At 47.8% G+C, this 12,629-nt stretch overlaps 2 protein-coding genes across 2 annotated transcripts in view; both read right to left on the bottom strand.

Annotated features, from left to right (window-relative positions):
- Positions 1-255: 255 nt before the first annotated feature.
- On the bottom strand, positions 256-1,862 carry CG13705 (uncharacterized protein). Its single transcript, NM_139681.2, has 2 exons — positions 1,808-1,862; positions 256-1,736 (listed from the first exon to the last, which is right to left on the bottom strand). Exons 1-2 carry the CDS (start codon positions 1,808-1,810, stop codon positions 441-443), a joined length of 1,299 nt encoding a protein of 432 aa, NP_647938.1. The 5' UTR covers positions 1,811-1,862; the 3' UTR covers positions 256-440.
- A 1,114-nt stretch (positions 1,863-2,976) lies between these two features.
- Positions 2,977-12,629, bottom strand: part of Dnah3 (dynein, axonemal, heavy chain 3) — a 34,481-nt gene continuing 24,828 nt past the window's right edge. The window contains exons 37-52 of the mRNA NM_139680.3: positions 11,748-11,873; positions 10,016-11,400; positions 9,801-9,948; positions 9,377-9,587; positions 9,186-9,320; positions 8,941-9,113; positions 8,096-8,263; positions 7,122-7,681; positions 6,813-6,987; positions 6,558-6,730; positions 5,843-6,325; positions 5,585-5,764; positions 5,369-5,528; positions 4,904-5,313; positions 4,076-4,286; positions 2,977-3,758 (exon numbers count right to left, since the gene is read on the bottom strand). Coding sequence (NP_647937.2) covers positions 3,435-3,758; positions 4,076-4,286; positions 4,904-5,313; positions 5,369-5,528; positions 5,585-5,764; positions 5,843-6,325; positions 6,558-6,730; positions 6,813-6,987; positions 7,122-7,681; positions 8,096-8,263; positions 8,941-9,113; positions 9,186-9,320; positions 9,377-9,587; positions 9,801-9,948; positions 10,016-11,400; positions 11,748-11,873 — 5,022 coding nt within the window. The 3' untranslated portion in view covers positions 2,977-3,434. The remainder of the gene's footprint in view (positions 3,759-4,075; positions 4,287-4,903; positions 5,314-5,368; positions 5,529-5,584; positions 5,765-5,842; positions 6,326-6,557; positions 6,731-6,812; positions 6,988-7,121; positions 7,682-8,095; positions 8,264-8,940; positions 9,114-9,185; positions 9,321-9,376; positions 9,588-9,800; positions 9,949-10,015; positions 11,401-11,747; positions 11,874-12,629) is intronic.

Here is a 12,629-nt window from a genome sequence, read left to right as displayed (position 1 = left end):
ATTTCTAAGCCTAACATGTTCAATATGCAAAATTCGTTGAGTTCAAGTCCTTACACAATATTTTATATCTGTACTATCGAAGGACAATAAGAGTCTTCTTTATTTATTGCCCATTTTAAAAAATATTTTTATAAAATCTTTTCACCAACTCCTTCGACTTTATAAGCTTTATCCCAATCCTAGGCATATTGTTTAAAAGATAGTTCGAATATTTAAAAATATTCTGCAAAAAGATATAGTAGTTGTAGGATATTTGTTTTAAAAATGTTTATTATTGTAAGTTCGGGTTTGTACTCGGGTTGTTCATAGTGGATTCAAATTGACTAATACGCTCGACTTATTGTTAGTTTCAATCTGAGACTGTCAAAGTCAGGACTTCTTCTGGAAAAACATCCTCGAAAATCTCAAATGCTGCGGTGGGAGTTGGCGCAATCGGCGGCTTAGTGGCGACGGAGCTTCAGACGACGGACGGTCTTGTAGCGGTAGCCATCGCTGGCCAGGACGGTCTGCTCGGCGGGCACATCAATGATGGCAGAGGCGGTCTCCTCCACGGGGGGCAGGTACTCGCCGGAAGGCAGCTCAGAGACATCACGGCGGCGACGGATCACACGACGCACGGTCTTGTAGCGGTATCCATCATCAGCCAGGGGAGTCTCCACAGCAACAGCCTCGGAGGCGGACTCCTCAACAGGGGGCAGGTATTCAGGGGACAGCTCGGAGACATCACGACGACGACGGATCACACGACGCACGGTCTTGTAGCGGTATCCATCATCAGCCAGAGGAGTCTCGACGGCAACGGCTTCGGAGGCGGATTCCTCAACAGGGGGCAGGTATTCGGCGGACAGCTCGTTTACATCACGACGGCGACGGATCACACGACGGACAGTCTTGTAGCGGTATCCATCAGCAGCCAGAGGGGTCTCAACAGCAACAGCCTCGGAGGCAGACTCCTCAACGGGGGGCAGGTACTCGCCGGAAGGAAGCTCATTGACATCACGACGACGACGGATCACACGGCGGACGGTCTTGTAACGGTAACCATCATCAGCAAGAGGGGTGTCCACAGCAACAGCCTCAGAGGCGGACTCCTCAACAGGGGGCAGGTATTCAGGGGACAGCTCGGAAACATCACGACGACGACGGATCACACGGCGGACAGTCTTGTAGCGGTAGCCATCATCAGCCAGGGGAGTCTCGACGGCAACAGCCTCGGAGGCGGACTCCTCAACAGGGGGCAGGTACTCAGGGGAGAGTTCGGAGACATCACGACGACGACGGATCACACGGCGGACAGTCTTGTAGCGGTAGCCATCATCAGCCAGGGGAGTCTCGACAGCAACAGCCTCGGAGGCGGACTCCTCAACAGGGGGCAGGTACTCAGGGGAGAGTTCGGAGACATCACGACGACGACGGATCACACGGCGGACGGTCTTGTAACGGTAGCCATCATCAGCCAGAGGAGTCTCGACGGCAACGGCTTCGGAGGCGGATTCCTCAACAGGGGGCAGGTATTCACCGGAGGGGAGCTCGTTCACATCACGACGGTGGCGCAACTTCAGGCGGCGCACGGTCTTGTAGCGGTATCCATCGTCGGAGAGAACTCCCTGCTCGGCGGGCACCTCCACGAGTTCGGAGGCAGATTCCAGGTTGTTGTCCACTGGCGGCAGGTAATCCGTGGCAATGGAGGCCGCCGAGGCAGCTGCGATCACAGCAAAGGCAATGACAAAGAATTTCTGCAAGGCAATAAGCGAAGGAGAGGGTTATGGGTTAGTCCTGGTCGCAGGATGACTGCTGGAGAACTAACCATTTTTCCAGAAGATCCAAGACGATGTCTGCTAGATTAATCCAAAGTTGATTCTGTTTTCAAACCAGACCCAACGACACTATTTATACACAAACTGCGCGAAAAGTTCTCGGCTGACCGATGTCCATTCACTTTGCGAGATCAGATGAACTGAGATGAGCTATGATGATCGCTGAGCAAACCGGTTAACAAGCGGCGAACTACCGCATCGATCGATGGCTTCTTCTACTGGGGCCGAACTCAGATTTGGATTGTCTAGTTGCTATTGTCAAAAAGTGTCTCAAGCACCAATTGAACTCTGGCTGGCCATATAAGATGATTAGCGCGGCCAGCTGCCAGAAGACAAAACGAAAGTAAACAAAGACGAGCCGGCGAAGTCCGCAGATTTGTAGATATTTTAGATTTGTAGATTCGTAGGCAGATGGAACAATGGTCGAGGGCTCTTCGATTGTCTCGATTATTTGCATCGATTTATGTCTGCCATATGCTTGAATAGATCGGATACATTTGTGACAATCCATTACCATTGGTAATTGCAAGCGGAAGTCGCCGCTTTTCAATGTATTTTTGGATGCTCTTGCCTCTCGGATCTCGATGAGCGCTTAAGGCCAAGATCGGCCGAAAGTATTTATACGCCATCTCGATTGATACGCGCTTGATGGTCCATCGAGTGTTGCTATTTTTGGTTTTTGCTCGCCACGCTCCATTAGGCGGCTATAAATAGATGAATGATTTAAGAGATCGCCACTTTTCCAATTTTTAATTTATATTTTTAAGCCGAAATAGCGTAGATGCTCCAATTGAGCGGCAGGCAAGCCATAAATCTTGCGGATAAGCTGAAATGGCTTGGCAATCTCCCACTCACAGCGTGTTCGATAGTTCGGAGGAATAGGAATTCATTCTGGCGATGGGAATGTATGATGGAGCACCACTTGACGATGCCAATGGCATTGGCTTGGCGGGAGTGTCGAGTGCGGGGCTGTCTGTCGAAAAGCGTTTGATATGTAGATGGGTTATAAGAATAGAATGGAATGTGCTTTTTATAATGCTGAAACGTGTTCAATTGGTTAACGTTAAATGATTCGTGTATTACATCCTGTTGAGCCTTGTGTTGTGTGTAAATTCTTCGTAATTCGAATTTAAACTGCGCACGAAACACCGATATCTTTCTTTCATTAACTTTATTTCCTGGCCATCTCAAATCGGGGAAAAAAACGGTCTTAATTTCAAATATATTCACACAGCGCTTCGTGGGGCTTTAGGCTTTCGTTTATTCATTTGTAAATGGCGCACATAAAAAATATATCCAGCCAGGCTGTATACTACTACTGTGCATATTTAATTTATATCTGGCAATCAGCATCATCATCATCAAAATGACACTGCCCCTCCAACTTGCCACATTGCCCCAGGTGAATACGGAAATACGGAAGGAGGAGGGGTCCCAAAAAAACAAACAGGACGGTGCGCTTGCGGGCTTCCTGGACAGCGGAATCAAACGGAACAAAATCAAAATACATATCTGCATATAGATGGGACGACAGGCGGCCCTTTGTGCCATGGAAAAAGACATAAACAGGCACAGATCCGGGATCGCCACCTGCTCCATGGCCATATGCAATCCCAATCAGTCGTCCAGTTGGCACAGACAAGCCGTGCCCCGATTAATCCAATGCATGGGTTTCCGGGAACACCTCAGCTGCAGGTACATCACGAAATTGGTCGAATGGCCAGTGGTGGACAGGACGCCCCTTCGTTCGCTGGTCTTATAAACGGGACAGTCGTAGATGGTCTCCGGCTCACCGCCGGCTGTGGAGCGGGGTAGATCCTCCAGGGCCTTCAGCACGGGTCGCAGGTAAATAACAGGCAGTGTATCGAACAGTACCTTCGAGAAGGACTCGTCCACCTCCTTAGTTTTGCGATTCCAGCGTGCGCCCTCGATAAAAATGCCCTACATTCAAATAATAAACTTGTCAGTGGAATCAATAATGACTAATAATAGAATTATGAAATAATTTTAATGCTATTAAATAAATGTGGGTTATACTCGAGCATGCTAAACTATTTTTAGCTACTGTCCAATTTGCATGCATTGCGGGAAATGAATATATTAAAAAAATTCTTACTTGAATAAACTTGGTCTCATCATTGACCTCTTTTTGTTCCTGTTGCGTGTGTGGGAATGTTTTAGATTATAAACTCGTTCGATATGTATTCTATTCGGGTTTTGTGTCTGCATAATAAGTTTATAGAGGCTTATAGACTCACCCGGATGTAGGCTCCTATGTCGGGAGTTCCAGGGACTTGTACCTCGAACTTGGTCACCGCGAACTCGATCAATATCATATCGATTTGGAAGCGATTCTTGCGCGAATAGTTCTGCAGGACGCCCGTGATGAAGGATTGGGTGAAGTAGAAGCCAGATATCCAATAAACCATCGGTTCGCCGTTGTCTATCCACTCCTGGAAGAAGGCCAGCCTGAGAATGGAGACGAGTTATCTTATTTTTCAATTTATTAATAAATATTAAACATGCGACAACAATGGAAATGGGCGAATGGCAAAAACGGCCATGGGAATGGGAGTGCACACAAAGCATTTGGCAGGAGCAGGAGCAGGAACACACAAACAGCATCGTCCTTTGATGTCAAAAGCAAATAAGATTTTTGCCATGAATGGCAGTGGCAGTGGCAACCACAGGAGGAAGAGCATCGGATGTGTGTGCCGTATACATTTATTATATTTGCACAATTGAGGCAAAGAACGAATGAAACGAAAAGAACTTCGAACGGGGCACACGCGGCGTATTACTGGCAACTCAGCTCAATACAATGCCATATTGAGAGCTGTCCGAATGTCTAGAAAAACTACTAAAAAAAAACTATTGCTATCCCAAGGAAAAAAACCAGTTAATCTAAACTATTTCAATAAAATATACTACGTAAGGAAAAACATAAGAAGTGCTATAAGAAATAGAAATAGGCTACCCAGGAAATCTTTACATAAAGAACGAAAATGCTTAACGAAAAAGCGAATACTTTTTTTCAGTGCACTGAACATGACTGCATCAAAAGGCTAGAGAACAGGAGTACTCACCGGGCCAGAAGGTCGCTCACGTAGCTGCCCAATGGCTTAAGCGACGGATAGCTTTTCTTCAGCCAGTCCGCCGGCAGCTTGCCAATGACCATCGAGGCGTGTGTTCGCTCCAGTTCGGGAATCATGGCAATCTGACCCACCACGGCCTTGCCCACGTTGACCAGACTCTTCCGGATATATGAGAGCAGGCGATTGAAGCGAATCAACTCCTGTCGCAGCACGGTGTTCATCGAATTGGTGTAGATCACGGGATACGTTTTGGACACCTCGTCAATGTTGAATTCCTCAGGCAGTTGCTTGAGGACCTGCTTGCAGATGGCTATGGCCGGGTCCTCCTTGGCGCCGCCAGAGGAACTGGCCTTCACGGAGGCCATCAAATCGGTCTGGGTCAGCAAAACGCCACTGATGAGCTGTCAAAATAGTTGATTGGTATTTATTGTTATATTCTTTTTGAAGTAGACCTACGGCATTGGTTTCCTTAACATTGCGGTTGATATCCGCATTTTCATGCAGTCCGTAGACCTCGGGATGGGGACTCAACGGGAAACTGGAGACATACTCTATGGAATTCAAGCGAGTGGGACTTAAGGGGACCCGATAGGTTCCAGATTGAGATAGGGCATAGCTGGATAAACAAATAGGTTAGCATAGCTCGGCAAATGTTGAGTTTGTTTAACGGACTTATCCTCTTCGATGGTATTAGGATTATATATCATGTTGAGCAGGGAAAGTATCAAGCGACGATCCTTGTCGTCAGTGACTCGACCTCCGTAGTTGCACTCTCCAGTCAAATATACATGGCCGCGGAAGGGAATACTCTGACTTTGGTTGATGAACATCTTCAACTGCAACAGGGAGATTCTGCAAGAATGTAAATTACGAAATGAAGTTACGTTATAATTTTCAATATTTACAACACAACTATATGTTATTACTCACTTCAAATCGGACTCGTTAAACTCGTAGGGAATGTTCCAGCCCAAGGGCCCAAACTCTCGTCTTTCCTGGACGACGGCGTGGAAGAAGACCAGAGCAAAGACGCCCCTCAACCAGCACTTGTTGGCGCTGTCCGAGAAGAGGAAAGCGTTGGTGAAGAACTTGTCCCGCATCAGCGGATCCGAGGTGAAGGAGCGATGCATGTTAGCCCTGAGCCCCTTGGGCGGTTCGTTCGTCATCTTGACGGAGTTCTGCAGCACAGAGACGGGGAAGACGGCGCTGGGATAGGAGGTGCACCACAGCCGGTAATCATGGTTGGCTCCATCCGTCAAGGTGGTGTCGTTGCAAATCCGCTCCAGGTCGCCCATCCAGCTGATGGCGACGTGACAGTTCTGCAGCACCACCCACTGGCCATGTCGGGCGGCCTCCATAATCATCTTCTCCGCTCGCGGACCCTGTCCCTGACCCAGTGAGATGGTTTTCAATCTGTTTGGGACGAGATGTGCTTAGCATAAATTTCTTTAAAGAGCTGGATGAAGTACAGATAGGTATGCTGCGGAGGCGGAGGCCACATATCGACAAGGCGCACATGTCGCGCTTAATCGAAAACAAGCCACCACCACCTCCACAGCCAGCACCGGCAGCTTCACCATCGGCATCATCACCCACCCATGGACACGGACACGGAAATATGAGCCACTCTCGTTAATTAACTTACTTGTCGTACATGTTGCGTTGTTTGGCGAACATGAAGAGACTGGCCATGGGATCCGATCCGGCCGAGAGCAGGAACACCAGCGGAATTTTCGGCGAGCTGTCCGCGAACGAGGCAGCCAAATCGAAGGGTGGCGGCTCCACAAACGAGCGGTCCAGGTTTCGCGTAATGAAAGCCTGACAAAATCGGGGGATATTAAATGTGCACGCCGTGACCCTGGGGCCTTGGGTTTTCGGCTACGGATGCGGCTCAACTTACCCGCACGGCTGGCACCAACTTGTCCGGACGGAGAGACTTGATGACGATCAGGAAGTACATGTCGTTCACCGTGTTGTGCGGTGCCGGCAGCTGCAGCTGGTCGGGATTGCTTGCGTCGTAGAAGTTGTGCCACTCATCCGAGTAGGTTTCCATCATCTGCGGCAGGTTCTTGAGGCTATCGTGGGAAAAGGGGTTGGGTTTCAAAAATTAAAGAAGATTTATTAGCCTGCACGCAGAAAAACTTTCTTTAACGTTAAACGATATTAATAACGTGGAATTTTTATATTATTATTAAGATAAAGTCGTTACCCTTCCAGATCCGCAGCCTTGCAGACAGAAGCCCAGGATTTATCGGGCAGCCAGGCTCCCAAAGGATTCGGGGGAATAGTCTTGTAACCAATGCCTCCTGTGAGGAAGAAGAGCAGTGCTGCCTTCTCCACTCGTCCCTGCGAGACCAGGATGCCCAGGCACATGACCAGGGAGATCACCAATTTATCCTTCTCAAAAAGAGAGCGACACACATTCGTGTATATGGACTTTGTGAAGTAGTCATTGAGGTTTTTCAAACGTTCGCTCAATTGATCGGATTTCGGAGCCTTCAGGATCGTGTTGACGAAGAGATTGAGGAACCAAGATAAGGAGTACTGGTACATGGGATCCACATTGGCCAACTCGCTGATGCAGAAGAACAGGATGGCCGAGTGCTTGGACACAGGAATATATTGCTGCCGTGCGGCATCGATCTCAATTTCAGTGGCCACGGCGATCACCTGCTTTTCCTGAATGTCCTCTGACAGAATCTTACTGGACGAAAGGATATTGATGGCGTTCTCGTCTTCTAGCACATTGCCCTCTGAGGTGGAAAGAACCTGGGAACGGTGTTATATATAGATACATTAAATGATCGGAAAATAAGCGGCATTTGATTCTCTTTAGCATAACGTTTGAATAATTTTTATATAACTATTGCAAGTTATGATCTTTGCATATAGTAGAATGCGCCGCTATATTTGCGATTTAAACATCCTGCTTCCGGTTAATTGAATTGTCATTGGCCAGGCACAAAAGCATAAATTGCTAGTCCGGCTCTAATTGAATCTGCTGAGCATGGCCAGCGGATTGGAATGGAAACTTCCCGAGCAGGGGCAGTAGCTGCTCAAAGAGCATGCGAGGGAATAAAAACATTTAGTATGCCAACAGCAGTGGCAAAAGGAGCAGGATGAGCAGAAGGAGCAGCTGGAGCAGAATCAGCAGGACAAGCAGAATCAGCCAAAGAGCCTTACCTCTAATATCTTCGATTCGATGGTGTACAATGCATCACGATTCCTTGCGGACTCAATAATCAATTGTTCCTTCTTCTCTTGCAAATCGGGACGCTCGTGAGCCACCACAATCGCCAGCAATTGTTCGCGTAATCCCTGTTCCGTTATCATGAAATTTAATACTGTTACCTAAACAGAGGAGACAAAATGGAGAAGGCAGGACAGGATCAATGGTGGTGGTGGTTAGTTGTTGCTGGATGGTGGAGCCTTGCCACACCGAGAGTGGCACGTAAAATGGAAGGAAAACTCAAAATAAACACACAATGTGCCACAAAAAAAAGCAAGCAAAAATTGTGTGGGCGTTTGAGAAGAGGATGGTTGGCTAAAATAGAGATGGTTAAAAGGAAAACTGCTGACAACAGTTGCAGCATAAAAAGCGATGGCAAACGGCAGCAGGAGCGAAAAGCTGGAAAAATTTTATAAACACGTCGACGGAGGAGCGGGATGAGCACAATGGGCAGGACGGGGGATTGGGATAGATGTCCTCAATGCCGGGGCTTCGACTGCTAGTTATGCAGCCACCTCGCACGTACATCACCATTCCGCTCTCGCACATCCACATCCACATCCTCATCCTCATCCCTATCATCGTCAATGCCAACGAAAATTTGCATATTCCCAGCGCCTGCTGCCGCTGCATCGCATCCTCCAAATATCAATTTAAGTTGGTCGTTTTATTACACAACTAACGTCATCATTGCCACAGCACAGACTGCAGACTGGAGATGTAGGTGGAGCTGGAGATGGAGCTGAAGCTCCCATTATCCCGCTCTTCACATCTTCTTTTTCTTTTGGGGACAACTTACCATAACCATCACTTCCGGCGGATAACGCGGATTGCGGAGACAGGTCGTTATGTATAGACGAAAGTTGGGATTGTATTCTATCATTTGGTCGCCGCTCTTGATAAACAGACCGCCCTTGTGCTTGATGACGTTCTTCTCCAGAATGGGCGTCAAGTTCGAGTCGAGCTTTTCACCTATACCCCGCGGGAAAGAATGGTAAAGCATTGTGTGTGTTGGCAATGGGTCAGGTTCTCTCTAGTACTTACCCACATTCTCGATGAGCACAGGCTGGCCAAAGGTGATGGCTAGCTCCAGTACTTGCATATAATTAGCATCACTCTGCTTGATCACTTTTAGGTTGTTATTCTTTTCCATGTTCTTGATCCATTTGTTGGCTTGCACTGCCAGGAATAAGAAACATGATACCCGAATGATTGATAACCCTGGAACAACTTACCCTGCGGATCGATGAGCAGCGAGTAACGACTGGAATTGGTCACTATGATGCCATTCTCCACTGAAAAGTTATCCGCGGGCAAACCAGCCAGAGACCAAGCACGAATGGTCATTGGATGACCCAAAGTGGTGGCCAGTGAGAAGGTTTCACTACTCGGAATGTGCTTGCGCTTGCACAGGGCATTCCAGTCGTCTAGGATATTAACACGGTACTAAAAACAAAGTGTTGAGGTCTTAGCTAAATATGTTACAAAAAAATGTAAGCCACGAAAATGACCCGTCGGTCAATTTGAAAAAACCATCGCAAAAGAAAAGCGGAAAGAATCACGAAAAGAAAAATCAATGTCACGTGCTCATGCATATTAAAAGCCTTTATAGAAGGAGCCCGGAAACAAAGGACATATGTATGCTCGAAACCAACTTACCTCCGTCGTGAAATAGCCCAAGTAAGCAGTGCAACCGCCGGCCAGCAGGACATCGCCCACAATGTTGCTAATGGATTCGTGAAGATTCTTGGCCGCCTCTGACCAGCGGGTCTTCTCACCTCCAAGTCCGCCTAGCAGCTTTTCAGCTCTGGAGGGGAATGGAATATAGATTAGGAAAAAATTCTAAGCCTAGAACTTTCCCAGCTAGGACTCACCTGTTCAACTTTTTCTCGCAGTTGTCGATCTCATCCTCTAATCTCTTCTTTTCTCGCGACTTTTCCGCAAAGAAGTCGTTGAGCTTTTGCAGTTTGTCGAGAATAACCTGGAGCTCCGCACGCTTGGCATTGAGCTTCTCCATCTGTTGGGATAGCTCCCCTTCAGCCTCGGCCAAAGCCGCCTTTTTAGGCATCACGATCCTGGCCACCTTGTCGTATACATCCATGGCGCGCACCCAGCGACAAATTCCCTCGCAGGCCATCGAGGCAGCTTTGATCTTTTCCGGCACAAAGTCACGATCTGCTATGTACTTCTCCCGAATCCTCTTGATAATGGGCGGTGGAATGTTATCCTTGTCGAAGGTTTTCAAGGAATCCAAGAACTTCATGTCGCTGAGCATGCGCATAGAGGGACCCCAGTAGTCCTCCACCATGTGACCACTTGGATCCGGCTTTCGATCCGGCTTGATGCCCCTGATCACACACACAGCCTCCATGGTCAACTTGACGCCATATGGTGGGTTCTTCATGGACTTTACTATGAAAATATCTGCTGGCTTCAGGGTGTTTAGAGCCTCCAAGGCGGCCTCCATGGCGGGAATGGCCTCAGCCAGATCGGTTTCACAATCATCCTTAATGGCCTGAGCAGCAGCAGCGGCTTCATTGGCCGCCGCCTCGTCCGCACCCACCACTTCCTTCTTTTTCTCCGCCTCGGCCGTCTCACGTTCGATGTTCACCATTATGCGATCCGTTTCCTCGGACAGGACTTTCAGCTTGGGCTGCAGATCATAGAGGTTCGTCTGCATTTCACCCACTTGACCAGCGGCGAAGTCGAGCTTCTCCAAACCTGTTGTATAGCGATCCCTTAACCGAGTAATCTCGTCGAGCTTTCGGGTGTAGAAAGTGCGAAATGCCTTAAGCAACTCCAAATAAGCAGATGGTGTCACATAGTTTCGGCGATTTAGCTCCAAGTAGCACTTTTCACTAGCATCCACCACAGACTGATGGAAGTACATAACGCAGTCGACCAGGTCTGCCTCCAATTGGGTCTGCTCCCGCTCGACACCAACCGTTTCGCGACGCACTTCCTCCTCGTCTGGATCAGCGGCATCCTTGCTCTGGACCGGCTCCTGTGTCTCCTCTCCATGCGGTCGGTTAAGGTTCATTGAACTGACAAAGTAAACTCCCACGCGGGACAAGGCCTCCTCCGGCCAGGGCATATACCAATCGATGGTGCAGCAGTTGATCAACGAAGGATACACACGGATTCGCTCCTTAAAGGAATCCCCGATGGGTGAGAAGGCCAGTGCGATGTGCAGCTGTTCCCGGATACGGTCGATGTAGTAGGCGTACACCTCGCTCGGCAGAGTGTCCAAAATCTTGCCCTGCGGTGAATCATCTCGGGTTAGTTACCAGTCATCTCGGTTTGTGGATGGGGTTTGGTCAAAGGGAGTTGCATTTTGATTTATGGTAGGAATGCATATAGCTTTCTGAGTTTCAGTGATGCAAAATTTGGCTACCATCTACTAGATAAACTTAATTGATTGAATTACGCTATGTTAAATATTCAAACCAAATAAAATATTTCTAAAAATAACTAAATGATTTCCCATGATTATAATCTGAATAAATATGTATATTTTTGCAACCAAATCTCCATCACTGTTAACGCTCGATTTGGCCAGTTTTTGCTTCTTGGACGACAGCACTCACTCTTTCTCTTCACACTTACCAATTGTTTGGCTACATTTGCCATATTCTCCATAATGGTTGCCTTGTCCTCCAGCTGATAGAGATTGGGCAAATCACCGGTATTAAGTATGCCATTGATATCCTCCACGTAGCCTTCATCCGTTGCCTTCAATCGACCGCAGGGAGAAACAGAGAATCAGTACCTGAGAATTCACAATTGTGCAATGCAAATCGGACTGCAGTTCGAGTTGCAGTTGAAGAGGAAGTTGGCAAGGCACTGCATTGGTGGTTGGGGGGTTTTAAACTGAAGTTGAGCTATGCTGCTGGCCAAATGCATTTTTATGTAGCCGGGGAACTATGCAGCCCTTTTGTCCAGAGAACCTGGGACATGCATTTTGCATTCGCCTAAGTGGCCTTGTCCCAGGACTCAGGACTCCCAGCGAAGGACTCCGCACACGGGACTACAGGTAGGACTAACCAGGAGGAGCCAGCTCCCCGTTGGTCATTTCGGTGTAATTGTTAATTAATATCTGCATGGGGCTTTGTTGGCCCAGACAGAAGACTACAGCAGGAGATAAATCATTGATTGGATGGCCCAAGGATTCCGAAAACATTCTAATGCTTCGAAAAGTTTTCATCGGACAAAAACGAAAAGGCAGGGAGCAACCAATCCGATTGAGTTTCGGCATTTCAGAGTTTGTGCAAAACAGAATTAAAGCAGTTTTAATCCGGTCAAATGGCTTCTTATGGATCCCCACTTTTGGTCACGCTTCATGGTCAAATGGAGCCGGTGGACAAAAGGCGCATTAGGCGAACACGGAGCATTATAATGTATAACAACAATGTGTAAACACACCTGCATATTGTCTGGCGCACATATATCGATTGGATTTTGGCCATGCTAATTTATTGACCAACATTT

Source organism: Drosophila melanogaster, chromosome 3L, assembly GCF_000001215.4.
Source record: "Drosophila melanogaster chromosome 3L".
In the NCBI taxonomy this organism is placed as follows: Eukaryota; Metazoa; Arthropoda; class Insecta; order Diptera; family Drosophilidae; genus Drosophila; species Drosophila melanogaster.
Note: the sequence above shows the minus strand (reverse complement) of the source record. Positions and strands in the feature narration are given on the sequence as shown.